Source organism: Balearica regulorum, chromosome Z (assembly GCF_011004875.1).
Source record: "Balearica regulorum gibbericeps isolate bBalReg1 chromosome Z, bBalReg1.pri, whole genome shotgun sequence".
In the NCBI taxonomy this organism is placed as follows: Eukaryota; Metazoa; Chordata; class Aves; order Gruiformes; family Gruidae; genus Balearica; species Balearica regulorum.
This window is the reverse complement of record NC_046220.1, coordinates 62,927,028-62,952,756: the sequence shown is the minus strand read 5'-3', so window position 1 is coordinate 62,952,756 and position 25,729 is coordinate 62,927,028. Positions and strand designations below refer to the sequence as shown.

The 25,729-nt window shown below is 40.6% G+C and overlaps 1 protein-coding gene across 1 annotated transcript in view; it reads right to left on the bottom strand.

The window, feature by feature from the left end:
- LOC142599429 (interleukin-6 receptor subunit beta-like) overlaps window positions 1-14,659 on the bottom strand; it is a 30,269-nt gene extending 15,610 nt beyond the window's left edge. The window contains exons 1-7 of the mRNA XM_075739940.1: window positions 14,617-14,659; window positions 14,368-14,418; window positions 9,047-9,158; window positions 6,496-6,662; window positions 5,264-5,403; window positions 1,900-2,041; window positions 1,656-1,738 (exon numbers count right to left, since the gene is read on the bottom strand). Coding sequence (XP_075596055.1) covers window positions 1,656-1,738; window positions 1,900-2,041; window positions 5,264-5,403; window positions 6,496-6,662; window positions 9,047-9,158; window positions 14,368-14,418; window positions 14,617-14,659 — 738 coding nt within the window. The remainder of the gene's footprint in view (window positions 1-1,655; window positions 1,739-1,899; window positions 2,042-5,263; window positions 5,404-6,495; window positions 6,663-9,046; window positions 9,159-14,367; window positions 14,419-14,616) is intronic.
- Window positions 14,660-25,729: the final 11,070 nt, after the last annotated feature.

The window sequence follows — 25,729 nt, the reverse complement described above, 5'->3', positions numbered from 1 at the left end:
TTCTGGTAAAGCTGGCAGCTCTTAAAGTGGAAACACATGTTTTTTCTCAGGATAGGGAGTGAAGAATTCTTGCCATTATTCGAAGCTCTGATAAATCTGCTTGGGGAATAGTGTTACGGTTCTCTCAGCAGGCTTTGATACTGGAAAAGGTTTCTGAGTAGGAAAAATAATTCCTAGGACATGTGAAATATGAGGTCTATTGCACAAGAAGAAACTAGTAGAATTTAGCTTTCTCAGCTTAGCAAAATGAAACTGCAAAATGCTAGCACTGCTCTATCTTGCGCAGTCTTGCAGGAGGTCCTGTGTTATTTGCAGCCATGAAAGCAATACATATTGCTGGTTGGGTGTTTAGACTTGAAGCCAACTGTCTTGTGCCTGTTGGTTCACACTGTGTAGAAGTTACTCACCAAATACTAGCAAAAGCAGAGGAGCTATGGCTAGCCTCGAACATCTTTAAGCTGTTTTCTTTTGTTCCACATAGGCTTAAACAAGTATGGCACCAGAGCCAAAGGCATTTTTTTCCTCTATATTTAACATGTTAATTTTTGAGTGCTCTCCTTCCCTTTGCCCCTTTGATGTTTGTTGAAGCCATCTGGGCTTGCACTTTATTTCATTTAGTAGGTCCTAGTTGTGATACTAGCTATATTAATTTTTAAAAAAAAAACAAAACAAAACAAAAAAAACCCCAACAATCAAAACCTAAAGCATTTAGATGGAGAATAATTTATTCTCTTAGGTTAACATTTAAATTGGCATGTACGGTCTATTGCTTTATCACAAAATGAATCATTTACTATGCGGCTTTGTCGTCTTCTCAGGAGATAATGGAGAAAGGGGATCCCTCATCCTTATGAGGAGATGAGGTGACCATTTCCTCTGCTGTCTTTTCTTATCCTTAACAAAAATTCATGGGGTAACTACAAAGCTTTCCACATCCTCCGTTATTTTAAAACTTTGCCAGGGTCTGTCCTTTCTGCCAGGGATGTCCCATATGACAAACTTCTTGGAGTTTGTAGACACTCTTTCTCTCAGAATCTAGACAGAATTAATTTGTTTCCACACAAACACCTCTAGTAACACCTTCCTCATTGAAATTGCCTGTGGGCCCCTTGACTATACATTCAAGACTGTCAGTTGTCCGTTTCTTACCTAGAGAAGTTCAGACGGTAAAACTGACTGATCTGCTGTAGTCAGTCAGCAGTCACTCCCCTGCAGAAGAGGGGATGCCTCTGATGTGTAGGTTTGAACTTTAAATGTCATTAGGAGAAACATGCAGGTAGATGCTGTTCTTGTAAGCCAGAGGCTCTTTTTCTGTCCTGATTATAATGTATTTGCACTTCTGAATTAGTAAATTAGTACATTGACCAAGCTTTTCTACAAGTTTTTGGTCTCTTGAGAATATGAGTGCTCCTTAGGAGCACATGAAACACAAGGTGTGTCACTTGTATGCGCTAAATTGGTGTAGTTTTTCCTTGATAGTTTCGAGCACCTAATACATCACCATACAAATGCACTGAATCCTGAAACAATATTCAATGCCTTTTGCTTATACAGTGTAGTCTCAATACAGTGACAAAGTCCATTTTTTTCCTATAAAGTAATAAATTAATAACATGAACATAACAGAAGGTACCCAGACTCAAAATGAGCATTACCTCCCACTTCAGAAGAACACTTCTTCTGCCTGGAGAGATTACTGTAGTTGCATTATATGATATTCTGGGCTTGTTCGTGAGTTCTGGTAAAAGTGGAAAAAGATGGAGACATGTGCTTATATTAATCAGTTTGATCTTCATATTTTCAACAGTATCTGACAATACTATTTCATGTGATACAAGATTTGAAAAGGCTTTTACATTCACGCTTATTCCCAGTAGGACAAGACTATATTTCACTTACTGTGAGGGACCATAATCTCTTTACTCCAAACGCAAACACAGTCGAGACCATCCTTGGCTATGCATCTGAGCTGAACAATGTATGAAGACATAGCATTTAAATTTGAAATGGTGACATTGACAGCATTGCTTTCTACAGGCACCTAAAAACAAATGATGTTTAATTTATGTGGCAAAATATTACTCCCAAATGTTACAGCATGTCTAAATAGATTGATGTGACTGATGTGGTAAGGAGCGTGGCTGGACTGAACGTATGGCTGCCTATGCGGTTGCACCACAGAAGTAATGTGTATCTGCAGTTGATGATGGCACTGGAGCTCCGGTGACTGTACAGGGAATGGAGATTGTCTTGAAACAAAGACACTGCCTGTGTCTAAGGAAATCCCTGAGCTGAAAACTGTAGGAGAAAATATGATAGAAAACTGTTGCTATATGCTTGAACTATTTTACACTCTTCCTTAGACGTCCATTGGTGGCTGCACAGTATCCTGTGTTAAATAGACCTTTGGTCTGATCAGTTCTAGGTGTTATGACAGTTTTGGTAGAAGTGTTATTGCAGATTGAAATATTTGTTTTAGCTTTTTTCTGCTGTGAAGTTTTGTTTTCTTAATAATCACAAAACAGTCACCAAAAAACCCACAATGCACCATATTACAGAGAGACTCCAAATCTCCTATAGAACATGAGGGAAGTGAAGTGGATTTAAGACTCAAGTGTTAAATTAAATTAATTAATACATTAATCCTACTCTTGATAAACACTATTTCTCAGCTAGCTTTACATATCCTCTGCGCTTGTATGCCCACGCTGACCCCTTCCCTCCAGTCCCAACTGTAAATGCAGCCTACATTCACATGATTATGAAGAGTTTACAGTCTAAGTTCACAGGATCAGCTGGGACATGAGAGATAATGAATATTCATGATCTGTAGTCTTTCAGCACTCAGTTATTCTCATCACCCGTTGTGGCTGTCTCTACCAGTCCTTCACATTACTAACTCGAATCTCCTATCTCCCCTGTCTCCAGAACCTGTAGGACACGCATTTTTACTGCTCTTAACTCTCTGTTCTTCCACATGCTGTGTTCCAGACTGTCTGCACGTGGTTACCTACTGTGTTGGTTTTGCGTGGCAAGGTTTTGGAAGTGGGAGGGGGGGTTACAGGCGTGGCTTCTGTGAGAAGCTGCTAGAAGCTTCCCCTGTGTCTGACAGAGCCAATGCCAGCTGGCTCCAAGACGGACCCACCGCTGGCCAAGGCCAAGCCAATCAGCGCCTCTGTGATAACATATTTAAGAAAGAGAAAAACAGTTAGAGAGCGCTTTTGCAGCCAGAGAGAGGAGTGAGAAGATGTAAGAACATCTGCAGACACCAAGGTCAGTGAAGAAGGAGGGGGAGGAGGTGCTCCAGGTGCCGGAGCAAGATCCCCCTGCAGCCCGTGGTGAAGACCATGGTGAAGCAGGCTGTCCCCCTGCAGCCCATGGAGGGAGGATGAGGGGGTGTAGAGATTCCCCCTGCAGCCCGTGGAGGACCCCACGCCGGAGCAGGTGGAGGCACCTGAAGGAGGCTGTGACCCCGTGGGAAGCCCGCGCTGGAGCAAGCTCCTGGCAGGACCTGTGGACCCGTGGAGAGAGGAGCCCACGCCAGAGCAGGTTTGCTGTGACAGGACTTGTGACCCCATGGGGGACCCACGCTGGAGCAGTTTGCTCCTGAAGGTCTGCACCCCGTGGAGGAGACTCACGTTGGAGAAGGCCATGAAGGACTGTCTCCCGTGAGAGGGACCCCACGCTGGAGCGGGGGAACAATGAGTCCTCCCCCTGAGGATGAAGAAGCGGCAGAAACACCGCGTGATGAACTGACCGTAACCCCCATTCCCCGTCCCCCTGTGCCACTGAGGGGGGCAGAGGTTGAAGCCGGGAGTGAAGTTGAGCCCGGGAAGATGGGAGGGGTGGGGGGAGGTGTTTTTAAGATTTGGTTTTATTTCTCTTTCCTCTACTCTGTTTTGCCTAGTAATAAATAAGATGAATTCCCTCTCTAAGTTCGGTCTGTTTTGCTCATGATGATAATTAGAGAATGATCTCTCCCTGTCCTTATCTCGACCCGTAAGTTTTGGTTTTTTTTTCATTGTACCTTTTCTCCCCTGTCTAGAGAAGGAGGGGAGTGATAGAGTGGCTCTGGTGGGCACCTGGCCCTCAGCCAGGGTCAACCCACCACACCTACCTATTGCACTACCTGGTGGAGTATGCTTGGGTATCTGGCTGTCCTAGAATGGTCTAGGACTTATATGTTAATGAATAAGGGGACCCTTCCAAGACTTGCACATTCTTTGTACCAAGATGAAACCTTTCTTACATGGGCCTCTCACAGTACTCCTTCTGGAGTGGCTAAACAAAGTGGCAGCTAGCTATGAGAGAAATGAAAAAAATATCATAGGTCTTCTGATATAAAGGGAAGAACATGGGAGATTCTGGTGGTACAAAAGAAGCAAAGAGATGCCTAGGAGAGCAGAGATGCCCAAGAAGTGTGAACCGTTGCTCTTTAGACAGTTTTCTTCTTGGGGTTCTACCCGGTAAACACATTTTCTTCATCCAATGACAGGTAACAGAACTTGAAAAGCAGACAATTTCAGGGACTCAGGGATACAAACCATGCATTTGTGCAGGTCTGCTGGTGAAGCCTTTGCAAGATATGGTGGATGGCAAGGGGCAGGATAAGCAGCCATTGCTGCTGCATGCAGATCTTACTGAAATTATGACTGGTTTTCCACCTCTTTCTTACTCCCTTTAGTTTTAGGTACTGTCCTCTTGCTGCACCATGTTCTCACTGTTGCACATACTAAAATGCATCTGGAACTGATCTTGTATGATAGAAAAATTATTACCCTTCTTGTCAAAGAAGGAAAGCTGGAAAACTGATGCAAAACAAACATGTTGCCTTAAAAATCACAGCAACCTGATCTCTAATCAGTTTGAAAATTTAATGATAACAGGAAAAAGAGTAATACTGCCCATCACTTAAAGTGTAACCAGGATTTGAGTTTGTAGGGCATGTCTGATACCCTCTTCAGCTTTTTGCATTGCTGATGGTTATTGTGTCTTAGAGACAGGATAATGAACCAGCTGACATGCCATTCTGGTTTTTTTTCTATATAAAACTATTAACCTTTCTTTCCCAAACAGCTTGGGATCTGTTAGAACAAAACTAAGAGAGCTTTGTGAGATTGTCTGCATGCTGTGCTTCCTTGCTATCCCTGTTGCGTGCTCTTCAGCAACACCCTGCTGATGTCCTGCCACACATGCGATGTACTGCTGAGCTGATAGTGAGGTACCTCATGTTCTCAAGTGATTGTCATCTGGAAGTACTTACCAGCGACCACCGAGTGGATTCTGTGAGTGCCTCTCTGTATCTCAGCTCATGTGGTGTAGGAGCTGCAGGCAGGTCCCACTTTATTATCAATTGGTTTGTGATCTGATAAGCATTGATGTTAGATGGTGTCAAGCACTTCCCTAAAATGGGGAACATGCAGCTGTTATAAATGCAAGAGAAGTAGGAAAGCTTTGGTAATTATGTCTGTCAGGTGCGGTTTATAAAGAATAAAAGAACTTGGCAGAGAATACCGAACACTGAAAGATCTTAAAAAGACCATAAATAAATAATTACTGAATCTTTATGTTAACAAGAAAATAGGGTTGTTTCTCTTGCCTTTCTTTTGTGAATGCTCTACTGATTTCAGGAAGACCCTTTTTCTAAGCAGTGCTATTCTGAGTGAGTCTGAAAGGCAAAATCAAAATTGGAAGAGTACCTATAATCGTAAATTGTATAAAAGATTTCCAGAATGTCTTCCAATTTCATCAACTGTGTTGAGCTATATAATTGTAAGTGCAAGTGTGTTTTTGTTGTTCCCACCAATAAACACAAGGTGGCCAAAAACCTCCAGAGGAGGTCATAACGATAGTTTGGGTTGTACTGGTAGTGCCCCTCAGCAGTGAGAAGCACTATTTTTCTCTTGGACCATGATTACTCTGAAAAGGTGAAGTTTTGAGAAGCCCTTATCTCAGTGATCAGATATTGTAGGAAATCTTTAAATAAACATCTAAATGACATAGTTGATAGGATTTCTTTCTTCATATCTCCCCTGCAGCATTGTGTAATGGGTAAGTGGCCTTCAAAAAGAGTTGAACCTTGAAAATGTTTCTCCAAATGCTAATGCTCTGTAACAATGATTCCTTAAGTGCATGATACTGAGTCAACTTGCTCTCTGTAAACCAATAAAGAAGTCTAGAAAACCATCAAAGAGAGCACAGGAAGCTGGTTAAGCACCGTACACCAATATCACTATACTTTTTTCTGAATATGACTATTTTATAGTCTAGCAAATGATTTAAAGTAAAACCCTTCTCCCGTAAAAGCTGATAGACTTCTGCTGTTGACTTCAGTAAAGATTTCATCCAAGGAAGCCAAACTGCAGCTTAGCTCTCTGAATCAGTAAAAATAACAAGTGTATATTGGGTGCTACAGTTTTGGAAATCATCTTTAAGAAAATATTACCACTGTTTCAGCTGGACACGGTAGTAACACAACTCGTGAAGACGATGTACCTGCTTTGCTTGGTGTAAGTGAGATGTTCTTTCCTTTCACGCAGCTGTCATGGGCGTAATTCACTGCTATCCAAATAGATGCAGATCGCTGGATGTAGAGATCCTTTCGTTCTATCGTGATGGAAGGTGATGATGTGTTTCGTCGAAAAAGTTTTTGTATTCTGTCCCTTCAGAGAAAAGGAAGTAGTATGAAAAACAGACATTTTATAGGATTATAGTTACTCTTTCCTCCCCCTGCCCCAGAAAGCATCATTACAGAAATTGATAGTTTTCCAGGTACCTATATACAAAATTCAGTTGAGATCTTGAAGGTGAGGTCTGTGCAGCCTGAAACAGCAAGTGTCATTCCAGTACCCTAGTAACTTCAGCAAATTTAAACATGCAAATCCTTGTTGTGTGATGGGAACTGTTAAATTCCTTAAACTTGTTAGGCACAGCATGAATCAAGACAAAATCCATATGGCCTGCTTTTGTACTTACAGTGGGATATAAAGAGCATTTAGAAGTTATAAAATTAGGTTAGAAATTACTTCATAAAGTCTACTTGCCACCTACCATAGGGGGACCTAAATTCCTTTGAACAGCAAAATTTCCCAGTTAGCTGAATCTAAATTACCACAAAGGTATGAAAAAACTCTTATGAGTTACATGCCTGTCTTCTGACTTTTGTTCCTGCAAAGCATCAGTGTCTGACAGAGATGTTTAAATGCCACCTCAGTCCTCAGCCCTGTAGACTTCTCCTGGTATACCTCAAGCACACAGCACAGAGAGTCCAAGATGTTTAAGGCCTTACATAGGAGGCTATTCCTGTTCTGCTCAGGGTTTTTTTTTTTTCCCCATCTCTCTCTCATTTACTCTGTCACACACAGGACAGATTTTTTTTTCAAGGTTAAAGCTGTGCCAGTTAAATGTTCTTAAAGAAATGGGCTGGCATACTAATTGCCTGTCTACATATTTCAAGTATTAAATGTGCTGATCATGATACAATATTTAATAATGGAATAAAACCACTTGAAAGTTCCCCTGCCTTCTGCTTCAGACTAGTTGTGACTCAGCCATTAATATTCCAAAGCATGATTTCAAATGCTTGGTTGGAACTTCTCTGTGGGAGTGTTTTTCTTTAATGCTTTTCTTCCTGACAACTAAATCATAAGGAGCAAGGATAAGGAACTATTTCAATGTCAAACTGATGTTACTTGCAGAAAGGGATGATGCCTCTTCTAGGCAAGCAAAAAGCTCTTTTAAATGTTTTTGTTTTCCTTTTAACTCAATAGAAAAGGAAAAAGGAAGTTTTTCTTTAAGATGACTGGGCTGAAGCCCAGGAAGCCTTTAAGTTCTGGCTCTGGCTTGGGAAAATCAACATCTCTGGGAGGTAATTGCCTCCCTCCTCCCTCACCCATCTCCTCTTTCACTCTTTTTTTCTACCTTCTCTGTTCATAACATCAACCCTGCAGCCTAGAAACAGCAGGGTTGTCTGATTTTGGCTGAGGACTCTAAGAGCAACTAGCGTACAAATACTTCAGTTGATAGCATTTCTACAGAAGCAGAGCTGTTTCACAGGTGCTTCTTGCCTTCCAAGAAATTGGGACTCCATGAAGACCCAAGAGGCAAGATGACAAATGCAGTGGGGTTTGGGACTTATTGCAGGTCAGCATCTGCTGCTACCTCCAGGAGGAAAATACTGAACGTGATGGTGGGAGTAACCTCAACCCTGAGGTGGTTGCTTTGCTCAGCTGTACTGTGCAAAGATCACCCTGGGGAATTTCCAAGTGTAGTGACATTTCCTTTAGGAGATGCTCCTGACAACAGCTCTTTTTAATGCAGAGTGGTGAGTTATGTGGCAAAATAATCAGCAATGAGTACCAGAATTTGCCAACGGCAGAGAGTGTTGTATCCTGTGTATCTCATGATATGGTCTAATGGCACAGATCATGTCTTCTGATCTCACTTCTTTCTAAACATACCCTTAATCACATGGGAGATCCCAGATATGTAGATAGAAAATGAGGAAAATCCATTTTGTAATGCAAGTAATGATACATAAGTCTGCTTTTTTTTTTTTTTTTTTAAACAATGGGCAGATATTGATTTAATCTGCCTATCTACATTTTACCTGACTTCTTTGTTTTACCTGTCTCAAAAAAGGCGCAAATGAAGATACCCATATTTTAAGGTACTCATTTTAAGATTAACCCTACAAGTTCATTCCGTCTATGAAACAAATACTTCATAATTCACAATTCGGTAATTGGTGAGTGATCTCTCCCTTATCTCGACCCAGGAGCCTTTTGTTATATTTTCTCTCCCCTGCCCAGCTGAGGAGGGCAGTGACAGAGTGGCTTTGGGGGGCACCTGGCCTCCAGCCTGGGTCAACCCACCACAGTCTTATCGAGCTCTTACCAAATCAATAGGTATTGATGAGATGTGAAGAGAGATTTTGACCATTACTGTGTAACAACCTACAATGTGATGGAATACTTTGGAGCAAAACTCTGGCGGGTAGGAATCATGCCAAACAGCAATGACAGCTTTTGTTTTCTTTTAGACTTACCATTTTAAGAATATGGTATAACTAATGGTATTCGGAGCACTGGGTACTGGCAGCCAGGTACAGGTTAGATCCTCACTTAATTCTTTGTAGCATACCAATTCATTGTCCCAGTCTGCAAGATGAAAACATGTGGACTGGAAAAGACCCATCACAGGCAACTGTTTACCATTAACCGGTGCGAGGTGACTATGAGAAGCAAAACCAAATATAAAACAGGCTACACCCTTTTGTGCAACAAAATAAGAACTAGCTGTGTGAGTCCTTACGCCATGTTTGTTCTCAAGGCAAGTAGTTCACTAATGTTTAGAACAAGGGACACAGACATTTAGAAAGAATAAACCTTATCAGTCCTAATGTTTCCAAGTAAAACCTAGTTTTTCTACATGAACATAGAAAAGGATAATAACTATAATGTTATGTACCCAACATTATAGTGCTGAAATGCTTGCTGTCATGTTTCCTACAGCTTTGGTATCGTTACAACTTTGAACTGTGTTTCTCTCCTACAGTAGTGACACCTTGCATGCTGCTTGCCTCTGCACTTATTTAAAGCTTTATTTATTTATTTATTTATTTATTCATTTTCAATTCTGAATGAAGTATCTTTTACACTTCTGGAAACACTACTGCATTCTTTGGCTAAAAAAAAAAAAGCAGAAACAAATTGCATACATTCAAGGAAGTATTACTAGCTTTTGGCCCTCTGCTTTAAGGAAACCTATTGCAAGGTAACCTTCTTAAACCAGATGATAAAATCACTGTGAACCTCTGCACTAAGAGGCCTTAGATTTTCATATCCCAGCTCTGCTCTGGTTTCACACGGTTCCCATCCAACAGACAGTGCCTGTCTTGCCACTGTGTTTCTGGAAGCACTCAATTTTTTGCTGAAATCTGTACAAAGCATTGGCTTCTGGTGGGTCACTCCGGATCTGGGGAGCAAACCCCTTCGCTTGGGGAGTCGCTGTGACTTGGGAACCCTGGAGAACCAGGAGCATCTGCCTTGCACAGGAGGGAGGCACTGCTCACCCACAGGTTTATATACCAGAGTTGGCAACAGCTCTGCCTGGAGAATCTTATTGACTGTTAAACACAAGTTTATAGACATTTTTGAAAGTATAGGCCAGAACTGACCACACGCACTGTTGTGAAACATCTTAGAAATAAATGTCATGCAATTAAGTTGGGGAAAAAAAGGAGGGAGGTAATACATTTTAATGACTAACACCAAGGGCCAATGTGATGTTTCTACAACTTCCAATTGGCAAGAATTACTGTGGAGTTTCTTGCAAAGCATTATACACTGCTGCGTAGGACTAATCATCAACAGTAGAACTCATTGACTATACTTCAGAATTATTCAAGAATCATCAGTCATCTCTATCAGAAGTTCAGAATGATGCACTATTGCTGGAGAAAACAATATGCCACTTATACTACTAGCTTCATAAGAATCACATTATAGAGCAGAAGGAACAAAAGTTTATGTATAAAATGATTTGTGCTTAATCTTTGGAAAGAAAAATATGGGGCTTTTTGGCAACTGAATATATTAGAAAATTAGAATGGTCAAAGCCCAACTAGAAATTAATCTGGCTACTGCCATGAAAGACAATTAAAAATGTTTATTTAAGTTTTCAAAATTAACTAACATAACAAGCACCAGGATAAGTGCTGGAACACAAGGTTCTATTTTTGCAGTTGAAGACTAATACTGATATGAAAGAGCTTTAAACTAGATTTGAAGGGGGAAGGGGAGAAAACCAGGCTTGCTAGAGATAAGCCTGGGGCTGGCACACCATGTTTGTGGGATGATGTGCTAGTGAGGTCCTTCAATCTGCCTTCTTAGTGGAGGCAGGACACAGAGAGCTGTGTGGCAGCAAAGACACAGGGGTTATTGATTACTTAGAAATGATGGAAGCACCTGAGAATGGTTAGGTAGGAATTAGGGCTTCTCCCCTCAAAACAATGATGGGATTAGTAACCCAAGTGAAGTGCATCTACACCAATGCATGCAGCATGGGCAGCAAACAGGAGGAGCTGGAAGCTGTTGTGCAGCAGGAAAACTATGATGTAGTTGCTATCATGGAAACATGGTGGGATGACTCGCATAACTGGAGAGCTGCAATGGGTGGCTACAAACTCTTCAGAAGAAAAGAGGAAAAGGACCTGGGGGTGTTGGTCAACAGCCAGCTGCATATGAGCCAGCAGTGTGCCCAGGTGACCAAGAAGGCCAACAGCATTCTGGCTTGTATCAGAAAGAGCGCGGCCAGCAGGACCAGGGAAGTGATCGTCCCCCTGTACTCAGCACTGGTGAGGTTGCACCTCGAGTCCTGTGTTCAGTTTTGGGCCCCTCACCACAAGACAGACATTGAGGTGCTGGAGTGTGTCCAAAGAAGAACAACAAAGCTGGTGAGGGGTCTAGAGCACAAGTCTTATGAGGAGTGGCTGAGGGCACTGGGGTTGTTCAGCCTGGAGAAAAGGAGGCTGAGGTGAGACCTTATCACTCTCTACAATTGCCTGACAGGAGGTTGTACCCAGGTGGGTGTTGGTCTCTTCTCCCAAGTAACAAGCAATAGGACAAGAGGAAACGACCTCAAGTTGTGTCAGGTGAGGTTTAGATTGGATATTAGGAAAAAAGTCTTCACCAACAGGGTTGTCAAGCACTGGAACAGGCTGCCCAGGGAAGTGGTTGAGTCACCATCCTTGTGCAGATGTGGTGCTTAGGGAGATGGTTAAGTGGTGGCCTTGGCAGTGCTAGGTTAACAGTTGGACTTGATGATCCTAAAGGTCTTTTCCAACCAAAATGATTCCATGATTCAATATGTATTTTTCAGCTGAAGGGAAATTAAACAATGATGACATTCTTAACTCATTTCTAGTCTCCAGCGGTTAAGCTTATTTTAGTATTTAAAAAATCTCTTATCAGAAACGGTAGTGATAAAATATGACTGTTTTGCTTTGTATCTTACTGTCTGAACTATTAGTTCAGAAGAATCAGCTAAGATGTCTCAAAGTACCACCCACACTTTAAAAAAAAAAAAGACCCGGAAATATTTTTTTTGTCTTCAGAAAAGTAGATAAGGATCTCAACAGGTACAAGAGACTTAAGGTTATAAAAATGATTTTTTTCCTGAGGAGTAGAGTCACATTTTCTTTATATCTGTTAGGTTTAATGACTTGCCAAAAGACCTATGAATCTTGAATAAGAATTGTTTTGGTATTTGATAAGTAAATATGCTTATCTCTGCAGTGGGTGTTATAGCATGGTTATGACATCTTGTAACATAAGTTATAAGATAAAAGATCAGTCCTTGTCTTTTCCTCATTCAGAGCCATTTTTTCCTACAACCTGAGTTACAGAGTATTGTCACTATTCTTTTCATCATTCAAATGGCAACTGTGTATTTAAGTTAAAAATTGGTTTGGACCAACAAGTGTGCCAAACAAGTATAGCTCAGACTTCAATACCCTCACCCTATGATACCTCCATTCTCCTACTAAAAGAAACATGCTTTTCTAATAAAGTTGTGCTGTATCAGTTTAGGTATGTTCAGCTTCTTTTTGGAAAAGCAGGGATCAGGTCTTCCTTGTTTCTACAGTGATGTGAATAGTTATTGAATTCTTTGCTTTCCTAGTCTGACCACCTAACCAAATCTTGGTCACTTCACCCATTCACATGGTGCTTTAACAGCTGGGTAAAGCAGCAACCGCTCTCACATTCTCCTCCTCTCTTACTCTGAATTGAGCATTTCCTTTACTTGGTGTTTTGTTGTTGTTGTTGTTGTTGTTTTAAAGTAACGCCTGAAAACAAAACCTTTTTGGAACTTATCTCAGACAATAAAATTTGTACAACTTCATGTTAAGACATTTGTAACATACTGCTCCAGAACCTATTTGAAATAACAGTTTTGGAGAAAGTGATAAGAAGGAAACATTTTCACTCTTCTACTAAATTTCTACTAACTTCTTACCTAAAGAATTTCTATTAACTGAGATCCAAGTGGTGACCATAGTGTTGCAGACCTGTCTCTGCTTATAGAAGAACAGGAGGTTGTAGTGTTCCTCATGCTCTCAGTCTTTCACAAAAAAACCTCTGGCTTTCTCTCTAAGATGGTGATATTAGAACAAACTAAAAATAGTAGATTTTATGTGTGAAAATAGTGTATTAGCTCAACTAACAACCCAATGCACCACCCTGCTGCCAATATACTGAGGTTCTATGCTACTTTGTCAAGATGAACATAATGAATACCACACACTGTTTTGGTTTTTTTACTTGTCCTATTTGTGGGTATTAGTGTCCACGTGCACATTAAATTTTTTCCTAGTGCTTTTTTGTTTTACTGTACTGCTTCCCCTTAACGAACACGCATATTAGTTCTTCCCAGCCCTAGAATAGTACTAGTCCTGTACCATGACTGTGCTCCAAGAGCTAAGCAAATACAGAATTTTTTTTTCTCTGTTCTAAAGACATCACAATCCAGTTTGTTCTTAAATAAAACAAGCTTATTTTTTCACTGTAGAACTTTTTGGTTTTCTTCTGGTGTATCTGTTGTTCTCAGTAATGCTTTAGTAGAATTTAGTCTGATTGGCTAATAGCAAGGAATAGAGTATTATCCATGGCTAATTTCAGAAAAATATAGTCCTCCTGGTGATGTCCTATCCAGTGCCACCATGTACTCAAAAGCCTGTCTCCTCTGCTATGTCTTTTAGCAAGTAGGGTATTTCTGACTGCAATGAATTCAGCATGAAGTACATCAGACGACCACCAGCTGCTGTGTAATAACCTCTATCGAAATGCATTGGAATGGTCCTTTTTGCTATTAACAGTATTTTATCAGTTAAATGTAAAGCATAAATAATTGTCACACATAAGCATTGCTGATTCTACTGTCTTTTGAAATCACGGTAATTTGTCCAGAGACTACACACTAGACAGCGTTTATTCACAGCTTGGGGATTACCTCTACGTGGCCGTAAACGCTCTACCATCAGACAGGCACATCTGTCCATGCTGTCCGGGGCGGTTTTCCCCTTCAGAAATCTGCAGACATTTCTTTGCAGATAAAATCTCTCTCGCCCAGCGCCTGCCGGCAGTGCGGGGCTCCCCGGGAGGGGTGCGGGGCTCCCCGGAGGGGAGCGGGGCGGGGCAGGGCCGCCGCCAGGCGGCGACTGGGCACGGGCGGAGCGGCGAGGAGCGCACCCCTCCCCCGCCAAAACTCCCCCCCCACCCCCCCAACAATTTCGGGTGGCGGGTTTCTTTCAGCAATGACGGTCGTCTTTGAGCTTAAGTAGGTATTACGCGAGAAGTATTTACCCACCTCGGAGCTGCTGGCAAAATGGGAAATCCCAGTTTATGCAGTTGCAGGAATCTGGGGAATAAAAAGGAGTCGTTTAACGAGACAATTGCAAAGGCAATAGGGAAAAAAAAATGTTACTGGCTGTCGTTTCTCCTACCCACAGAACTTAACTCGGTCATGATTGTGGTCATGCAGCCTTGCCTTTGAGTAACTTTAAGAATTTTTACTATTTATAAGCAGTAGTAAGTTATGCAGCAAATCAAAACTCACCTGTTGCAAATAAAAAGATAGCTGCGAGCAGGGAGTTCTTCATCTTCTCTGTAAAGAAGCATAATGATTAGCATCAACATTACACTGTCCTCAGACTAATTTTCACACTTCCTCTTCAAACTTCTTATTCATTCCACTACCTATAATGTTACTGGCTGAACACAAGTAATAGGTTTATTAATGACGATGTGAGGGGCACTTGAGCCCTAGGTTATTAATTATACTTATTAAATCCTAACAGCCCTTCTAAAAAACCAGAAACTTTCCCTTTTTGGTGTTTGTAAGAAGTCATAGTGAGATTCTTAACAGTGTCTGATATATCAGCAGTCCAAACCAAATTAAGCTTATACAAGTACTTCAAACTCCTTTGAAAATCATAGCCTAAATGTCAATGTGAGTTAGAGATAGCGATATCAATAAAAAGTAAGTCAAGGTGTTTGACTTACTCTAATATGAATACTTGGATACTGTAGAAATAATAGCAGCAGAAGACCCTGTCTGTTTTCATGACTTCTTCCCCCATTCAAAGTAATTTCACAACTGCAAAGACGCTGTATCTACATTGTTGGTACCAACACTGGGAGCCCTGCTGTAGGAAAAAATCACAACAGCTGTTAGTCAAGTGTGGCTATAAAGTCCACGTTCATTAAGTCTGGTCAGAGAACATTTAAAATAACTCTGGGCACAGAGGCCACCAGAGCCACAATAGCTGTTGCTGCTAAAGCAGTAAAGGGAAATTTTCAGAAAATTTCATTACTGTGGGAAATTTTCAGAAAATTTCACTACTGTGGGAAATTTCCCCTCTGGGCTTAGATAGCTTGAATTAGAGACTGGATTCAGACCTACCTGGTGATAGGCAAATTATTAACTTATCTTGGCAGCCATGCTATATTTCAGGTTGAGTATTGAATAGAGAAAAAAAAAATTCTGTTTAAAATGAATCACTTTCTTAAATAGAGTTACGGGCATGCTTCTGAGCCTGGTCTACAGTAGGAGTGGGTGACTAATGCACTGACTGTATCTTATCAGATTTTCTGAAGGGCACAGTCATGAAATGCAAGTGAACAAGGAATTCTACTGCATGTTACAGGGGGTTTCCTAGTGATGAAATTTTTTGGGCTTGGGAGTAAGCTCTGAAATGCTGAAGGGTGGCGGATACAGCGTGCGCATGTAGGTTTAAAACCCTCTTATCTGAGTGAGCCAAAAATCAGCCTTGACAATTCTTCCCACAAAGAATAGCCAAGAGGATATTGTTAATTTACGAACAGTAAGGAAAAACTGACAAAGAGAAAATGCAAGTCATACATGAGAGAGATTTTGACAATGGAGGTTGAAGAGTTAGAGACTCAGAGTAGCATAGAAATCAAGAATGAAAATCATGTAAGTAACTCAATGCAAGAGCAGGAGACTGGGCTCAGCAAGCGCAGAATTAAGACAGAGAATACTGGAGAGAAATAAACCCAATAAGGCAAGTCCATATTATCTTTGCTGGAGCTCTAAGTCTCAGTATGAATGTTACTGTCATTTAAAGAAAAAAGTCAATTGTAACAAGTACAGAAAATACATTGCCAATCAAAATAGCAGAGGAGATAGACTCTTGAAACTGGAATTTGTCATAGAAGTAAGAGCCCATTTTTAATTATAGCTCAGCTATCAAGTTGCCATAGTAACACTTTAATGTATAACAAAAGCTGAATTATTATTTTTGAGGTAAATTTTGCATAGAACCACTTTTTCAATTGTTTAATATTTCAGCTCTTTCATTGCTATGGACTTGTATCATAATTGTAAATGCCTTAAGTTTTCCTGTTATTCACATGAGGCTAAATTATGCCATCTTTTGTGATCTGCTCAAAAGTGCAGAACAACTGGAGGATACCACCAAGTTTGTCTTATTTGTGACCTAAAGGGTTTCTCAGACCTAGGTTTATGCATCATTACAGATGTGGTTTTCTCTGAATGCTTTTTGTTGTCCCTTGTTTATTTAAATTCTGCAGTAAAAGACATGGCAGGGTCTTGGTCTCCCCAGAATGCAATCTTGAAATAAAAGAACTCTTCTATTTAAAGTGGATTGCATCATGTAAATTAGTAGAAAACCCACAGCATCCTTCTCTGTCTCCTGCCCTGACTTCATCTGTTAACTGCTATACTTCAGAGGAAAAATAATCTCTGAATACAGGTGGGCACAGCGAGAAACATGCTGCCAGACCCCTTATCCTGCTCCATACCTGTGGAGCTCCATCTCTTGTAGCCTTGCCCATCACAGGAGGACTGGTCAGGCTGTGAGCTTGTGAGTACATTTTTTTTTGTGGGTGACCATTGTACCCTTGAATTCTAATGAACCAGAAGGATCCAAAATCTTGTTTGCTCAGAGTCCTGAATATGTCCCAAGAGAGTTTGGGTGGGTTATGTGTGACCAGCAGCCTTGTTAAGGTGCACTCAGAACCTGGTGGGCAGCTGAAGCAGAATGTAGACTGCAGAGAAATCGCGTCAGGAAAGGAATATTGCATTTCTGTTTGAAGTCTTACCTTGTCTGAAGTGCAAAAAGTTGAGGTCTTCATTTTCTCCTGGTTGAATCTCTGTGTATTTTTGCTAGCTTGCTTTTTTCTCTGGTGAAAAGTTCAGTGCAAATTGACTATGGTTGATCTGTTTCAGGCATATGGTAACAAATTCAATATCGTAGCAAATTAAAATTTAGTTTTGGCCTATTAGTAGTACATGCTGAAGTCCTGTATCTTTCCTCTATGAATCTAAAGTAGAGGTAAACTATTTTTCACAAGCTATTTCTTGTATAACTCTGCTTCTGATAAGCAGATCTCCAGGTCTGTAGAAGATCTGACAGATTATTACAGAGTGGTTTTTTGCCAGAGAAATACATAAGTATCTGAATTCAACGAGCAATTTTTCATATGATCTTTGAGGAAAAAAAAATAAAAAAATCCCACTCAGCCCTCAGCCACACCCCCTGGGGGAAATTTGCCGTGATAGGGAGTGTCTCTGCCCCACACTCTTTCATCCTTTCTGAGTTCAAGTTACATCATGAAGCAGCTTATCATTCAAACAGTTCTATGCTATCTTAATGAAAATCACAATCTCTACCCTAACACATAGGCTGAGCAGAGACCATCAAAAAGTTTTTATAACAGATCTGCCCTGGAGGGCAAAGTACAAAATCCCAGTACAGATGAAACATAAATGTCACTGAATAAACTAGATAGACAATGCAGAATGCAGAAGAACCAAAGATTTATATATTTGGGTGAAGATTCCTTTTGGGGGGGGGGGGAGGGGAAGGAAGGAGGAAACTAAGTTGATTTCATTAAGACAAATGTGGACTAAATTCTGCTATACTAGAGTAGACCTGGGATCTCACCACTGACAGTGATGTGATGCTAGATTTCCCTAAGCGTGGATGCAGAGTTTTGCCTAGTGTGTCAGCTCGAATATTTATAAGAGTTGAGGCAGTATGATTAGATGAGACAGACAACTTCTTTTTACTGCAGCACCACAGTTAGTGCTACAGGCTTGTTTGTGGGATAATGGGAGGAAATTCTCCCTGGGGTAGCTCAGACCAGTGGTTTGAAAACTGTGTTCAACAGACACACGTTGGCTGAGCTGCGTGTAGAATCAGAGTATTGTGATTTGAATTGGAAAGAAGATCTTTACCTCTACTAGATCACCTTTGAGCACAACTTGCTTATCAATTTGACTAAGTTGTAGTCTCTGACTGCTCTGAAAATATAGTGCAAGTGTTTGCTTACATTTGCGTTCATTATGTCTTCCTGTGCCGCAAAGAGAATAATCAAGTATCATCCTTAATATTCTCCATCACATTTAATACTTTATTAAAGCAAACTTAGTGCTTTTAATACACAAGCAGGTGAGCAAGAAAATAAGCCTTCTTCCTTACCATCCTGTTTGACTTACCCAGTGGGCCTGCATCTGCTACAAGCAGTTATTCTGGGTTATGCAGTGTGGAAACAAAGATAATTTGGCAAAAGCTTGTCTATGCTTTCCCCCCCAGGTCCCCATACATGCTTGTGAGAGTAAGCTTTATCTTTTTGAAGTCTACAGGCAAGGTTGACCTTTTTATTGGTTTTGGTTGGGTTTTGGTTTTTTTTTTTAATGCCTGCTTTTTTATCCCTGAGGCAAGTGAGTGGAGATATAAATATCTGAGTCACTTTTTTTTTTTTTTCTCCTCTTTCTTTCTTCTTTTTTTTTTCTCTGGGATTGCTCCTGGACAAAGAAATGCTTTCTAGTGAAACACAACTATTGTAGAAAGCATGTTTGGAGAAAGCCCAAGAAAGCTGTATGAAGCTCACTTAGTACAAAGCAGAAGGAGAACTTTCTTAACACGGTTCATGGTATGTTATCCTGCCCTTTCCACTTCAGTAACAGTGCATATATTTGTGCTGTTAGTGTAACTCTTTCACAGACAGATTTTCTCCATGGTAATATTTCTCTCAGAATTTTATCCAGCATAACTGGGCTGCCAAGTCATCACCTTTTCTTAATTCAAACCTTTTCAAGCGTCTTTCCTGTCCTGGAACAAAGTGATTTAAAAATAGTAGTTATAGTTAACTGAGTCATTAGGGTTTGTATGCATGCCCACTTGTGGCTTTACTACTCTTGGCCATTTTCTTTTTCCTTTCCCTATTATTAGCCAATAGATAACCTGGGGGAAATATTTATTTGAGATATTATTTAATTAGCTTTATCAAAAGTTACTTCAGTCATCTTAAAATAATTCACAAATAGCTCTTCACCATTCCTGTGTAGAATAGAAAGCCAGGGAGGGGCTAGATTTGTCAAACTGGAGTAACAGTGTTGTGATTTTCATTATCCTCTGTATCTTCCAGAGCTCAGCGATTGGAAGAAGTGGCTGCTCAGAAGGTGGGGTCAATTAAACTTTACATATGGGACTAACCACTGTGCTTTAGGACATCCTGGCATGGCCTGTTTTGAACCTCCCCTTCAAGACTATTCAGTTTTATATCAATACCAATTCACAAAAATCTCTTGAGCAAGGATTAGTATCTAGTGAGTCACATCCCATTTAAACATTTCAACCATTAACCTGGAGCACCGCATTACAGCAAGAGTGACCAAAGAGTGCCCCTACCCAAAATACCTAGCTATCCTAGTAGTTAGGGTACTCTTCTGACACCTGAGAAACCCAGGTTTCTTGTATGCCTGGATAAGAATACAGATCTGAACAAACTTTTGTTTTTGATTTGTCTGCCCTGATTAAGGCCCCTTTGGAGAAAAAGCCTGTCTGTCCATAAACTGTGAACTTGTGGGTTTCTTGGCTTTTTTATAATACAGTGTGAATGTTCACACTCACTCTTAGCCTCCGGCTTAGGTTTGCTGCTAGGAACACAGCAGTACCAGGGGTGTCGTGGCTGCCTGAAGTTTCTGCCCTGCTATCAAGGATAGACAATTTCTTGCAGTTTCTGCTGTGAACTGAACTAGTTCCATCTTAAGAGTAGTGGGTTTTCTTGTCCCCATCCCTCATACTGGAGGCTGTTCCTGAATTTAGCAATCCCTAGTGAGACTTCCTTATAGCTTCCAGCTTTATATTTATTCCTGGCTGGATTATATTTCTAAGGTTTTGTGCCTACTTTAAATACTTTCTTTCATGCCCCATACTGATTATCAGCCTGTGTTTTACTAGGTTTAAACAAGTCATTCTTTTTTGGTTTATTGTTACATGAAAAATATTCCATTTTCCCAGTTATCTCATTAGTCTTTCTCTGCTGATTCTCTGAGATTTTGCTGCTAATGAAATGCTAATGAAAAACACTTGCTTAGGATGTTGCTGCTGTTGCCCCTATTTCATCTCATTTTGGATAATGGTGCTGTCAGGGCAAAGTCTCTTCTTGCTGACCACAAAGGCTTGTGCTTTCATTTCTGATTTGGTGAGTGGGGTTCAGTGGTCAGCACACACTCTTTAGTGTGACAGCCTGGGTCTGAACTGGTGGGGTTTTTTTTATTTTAAAAAGTTTATGACACCTCACAAGGAGGCTGATTTGTATGTTGGAGAGCGGAATGGCACCATGAGGTCATAATTTGGGCTTGTCTGCATGTGTGTGCCAAGGACCTGGGGAGGAGAGAGGGCTTGCATTTTGCAGCGTGAGCATCCTCCACCCGCAAGCTGAGAGTGTGGAGCAGCATGATGCATCTCTGTGGCACAGTTGCAGAAGGAACCCTGACAAAGCAGTGCAGGCATGGTCTTGCTGTTTAAACAATGTATATAAAATGCATTGTGATTGGAAAAAAAAAAAAAAAAAGAAACATAATGATAAAAGTCTTAAGGGATATCTTCAATAAAAAAAGAAATATTTCAAGCAAAGCTATGGATGATTCCTTATGATACAGTAATGCCAAACTGCCCTCTGCAAATTTCCCTTTCCCCTTCTGAAGAATGCAAAACCTACTTAGCTCTCTCCAGTTAAAAAGTTTACTTTAAAAATTTTCATAGGATTTTCTTCTGTTTTCTGAGGAAAAAAAAAAAGATCAAATGGTAGTGGGTTTATTTAATAAGTTGTCTGCAAGAACTTTAAAGCAACGTGATAGGGGACATGAGGTGAAAGTGGCTGCATGAGACATTGAAAGTCTGCATAATTACCATGATTGCAAGCTCCTTTTTTCATAAAGTGAGGGGAAGACCATGGAGGGGAGAATGACAGGAAAATAGGAATCATATTAAGAGTGAAATGACATGCCAAAGAGTAAAACTGAACTGAAATTGGGGAATTTTGGATCTAATCTTTGTGGCTTTTTCTCATTTACATAACGAATCAGCATTCATGGTTTAGTGCTCAATTTCCTCCTCAGGCACTGGCTCTTGGCAACAAAACAGTATCTGGTCAATATGTAGACCCCAGTGCTTGGCTGACAAGGATATGAGAAATATGGGAAGGATAGGCCTTCCAGGTTACAGAAAGGATTGCAGCAAGATGAGGTGGAATCACACTCAAGAGAAAATACTTAATTATAGTTTGCAACTCCCAGACCTGGACTATTGGCAAAGTAAGAGCTAGAGCGAGCAGTGAGCTGGACGGCCTGTGGGTCTCTTGATCTTTTGGTTCTTTTTGAATGCTTAGAGGTAGATGTGTATAAAATACAAGGTCTAAGCACACATAAGAGAGATATTTTCCCTGTAAAACAATCCAGGTCCCACATGGCCATATACAGAAGCAAAGCAAGTGCTGCAACTCTGGGATAATACACTTTGCAGTTGTTCTGGGCAAGAAACAATCATATATATATGTTCGAGAGATATATTGGTTTGAGAGGTTTGCTTTGTCTGTGTGGTTATAAGAGGATGTGAATGCAATCTGATATCTGTATATACCACCCTGTTTTTCAGAAAAGTGGGGCCTGGGTGAACAGGGGAGCGTGCCTGATAGCTGGAAAAAGCAGTCACTGACCATCAGTTAGCATCAGGTCATGTAAACAACCTTGTGGTGTCCTGCCCCACCTAACACAGGAGCTTATGCTGCTGTGGGAAGGAGACACGTCGACTCTGAATGGCAGAAAGATGTAGACGGTTTATGAAAGCTACCTTGCTTTGCTTCTAAAAGAGAAGCTCTGGCCTGGCTTGTTTGACCCAACTTTCTGCCAGGATCACTTCAGTACTTAAGGAAGCTGGAGAACTAATTCCATGCTCAGCCATAACTTCTGCTTTCTAGAAGTGAAACAAAGTAAAAAAGCTCTCTCTTACAGGAAGGAACAACACTGCAACCAACAGAACAATTTTTATTTTATTTATCCTTTCTGCCTCAGGCTCTTAAATGAAAGAAGGGAGCTTCTGAGTCACCCGTTCCAATACTGTTGAAGACACTTACAGTCAGCCTGTTTGTAAATTGGTCAGGTTCCAACTTAAAATTGGTTGTTTCTGATTCCTATTATTCCTTATGGAAAGCTATTCCAGAACCATGCATCTCTGAGAACTATTTGGGAAAAAAGCATCTGAGTGTCTAGTTTGTTCTCCCTTTTGGAATAATCTGGAGGCAGAATTATAAAGAAATAGTACAAATAACTTTTCTTTCTTCTTTTCTAGTACTCATTAGAGGGAAATACTCTATTGCAAGGCACTGTCTTTGGAGTCATTGTGATAATGGCCCTCTAGTTCCATGTTTAATGGCAGCTTGGAGGTTAGCAATATTCTCTCCAAACACAACAGACTCTATATGATAAAAAGAACTTGAAGCATCCTTTGATGTAATCAATCTGTCACACAGGTCAGTAAAGAAGGTCTGGATTTCCTTAATTTTATTATACTACATTACAAGTGGCATCACAAATGCATAGCACAAGAGGCATTCAAAATGCAATAATTTTTACTAGGTGTAATGGTCTTTAATGAGATATCTTAGTCAGTAAGCATGGATAGGGTAGTGAAATGCAAAATCTAACTTATGTCCAATATTTCATACCAGCTCTTGTAGACTCTCTGTTCGCTGTTTTCCTCAGTCCCTCCCAATCTGCACTTATCAAAGTACCTAGAATTTTCCACAGACTAGGAAATCATTAGCATTAAAACTAAACTTGAGTCGAGCGATGCCCATAGTCCTGTGTAAGCCATGGAGTATTGTCAGCTGGGTCTAAAAACCCATGCCCCAGGCAGCGCACACGGGCTAGTTGTAGAGCTGAGGCTGTTGCTGACAGGCCAAAGTTTGAACAATCATGTGTCTGTCAACCCTTCTGCAGTGATCACCCCTTGGGTGGAAAGTAGAAGATCTTGTCCCTCTACTTCTCCTTCACTGTTTTTTTTCCATACAAAACCTGGCTATGAGTTCTGTGAAGACTGCTTAAACTTGGCAGTGCCTCACGGTGACACAAATCCAGTAATGCCTTTTTTCTTAACTGAGTTTCTGAATCATGAAGAGTAAGAAAAAAAATAACACACACATCACAGATCTGAAACTTTGATAAGTTTCTGAGTAGTGTTGTGTAGGCTCTGTACATCTCTGCACATCAAGTTCTCACTCATGGTGCTGGATAAGCTTAGCACAAGAAAAGAAGTAGTTAATAGAGGGAAAATCCAAGAAAGGTCACATTTATTTACATTACTTTCTTACAGCTTATTTAAAGGAGAGGGTTTTTTCATTAAAAGTAATTTAAAAAGTGAAAATTATAGTGCAGGCTAGAAGCAATTAATGTGCATCCTGTACTAGTTAATCTGCTCAGCTCAAGGAAGTTTATCTTCAGAGATCAAAAGACAAAAGTCAGACTCAGAAATGTGTTCTCTCACGTCACCTTCCATGCTTTAAAGAGCAAAACTTAATGTTGAAGGAGATTCTGACACTCATGCTGAAGTATCTTTTTAGGGGCTCTAGGGAGTTTGATAGAGCCAGCATTGTTTTTGTGAAAGTAGAGGTACGAGGTGCAAGAGTTCAAACTCACTGTAGCTTCAAATGTGGAAAACATACCAAGAAAGTTTTCCTATTTGTTAATAACCCATGACAAAAGGGCAAAATCTACTGAGACATTTCTAAGTTACTGACAAACCCCAGAAATGTCGTTTGAGAATGCCTTTTCAGAGAGTACTGCACAATGAAGTTGCATGATTTCAACTGCTGCTAGTAAATAAAGGAGCTTGACTCCCATTCACAGCAGCCGCCATAGGAACCAGCAGTGTTTTGAACTGTCAAGTTATAGTTTAAACACCTTGTCCTGATGTGAAATTGTTTTATCTGCAAAAGTCTCATTTGTGTAACCCGTATGTCCACATAATGCTGTCAGTCTGGACAGACTGTGTAGGTTGAAGAGCTGCTTGACAGTAGTTCTTTTTTGATTGAAAAAATTACATTAAGCTTCTCTTTCCATAACATCTACTAGAGAATATTTTCTTGAAACAGAATAAAATAAACTCCTAGACTTTTCTAACACATACATCCTTAAACAAAAACATATATGCTCTTGAAGTAGAGATGAATGAGAAATTATTTATATTCACAGAAATGTTCTGGTTGTTGTTACAACCAGCACAAACCAAAGATCATTTGAAAGTTCTTAAGAAAAGCTTAAAATGAGAGAACGCTCTAGCCCAGAGGAGCTTTATGGTCCTGGTACTCTGAAATGTGACAGCCAACAGCTGGAGTCAAGTGTGGTTTGGAGTAGAGAGCAGGTCATACAGAGCCCAGCAGAAGGTCCTCCTCAGCAGCTTTTGGATACTCTTAATTTTTGTGCTCCTGTCTTCGTTCACTCCCTTCTAAAGGAGGCTAGGCAAAGCTGGTATAGTTTCACAAAATGTTCTTATGTGTTAACATTTTTCAGAGAAAAAGTGCTGTCAAAAATTCCTCATCCATTTCTGTATCTAAGTCTACTTGTGGTTTATATTGTATAACAATAACATAATAATTTACATAATTGAATTGCTCATAAAGGCTTTTGTGACTGAATTTCCCAGATACATAGATATTGAATTGTTATAACAGCAAAAACATAAAACCACTACAGAGATTAATAAAACTATCAAATCTGAGCTAGAATTCTGCAGCCAACCAAATTTTTCAATTTGGGTGCAACAAAACATGAAATTATGCTGACATTTTCAAATCTGGCTTCGTGACCCCAGGCACCCGGTCCTTAGGTAGACCGCTATACAGTCACAACCTTGAATGACTTATTGCTTCAGAAAATCAGTCCTACAGTTGTCAAATGAAGGACTTCATGACACTGCAGAAACCCAAGCTTGAAAATGGAGGCTCTGCTACTGAGGCCTGCAAGAATTCATCTTGCATAGGACTTTGTGTATTTCACACTCAAAAGTAAGTGCTCCATTGCCAATGAATTTTGAGTGGCCCCCATCCACCCATGGCACCCAGCCCATGGAGCTGCTGGATGGTGAGGGCATGGCCCAGATGAGGCAAACCCTACAAGCCTCCTCCACCAGGTGCTGGACAAGGCCTGTGGATGTCTCTTCCCAGACATTTTTTTGGCAGCTTGAAGCTGCAAAGCCACTGGCCCTTTGCCAGGCCAGGCTAGGGGTGTCCTGCATCCCACCCAGCTCCCTGTACCTCAGTGAGGGGCTTGGATTTTGTGTTTATTACCTCACAGTGACACCTGCTGGAAAAGGACCTTCATTTAGGCAGGGAAGATGTAT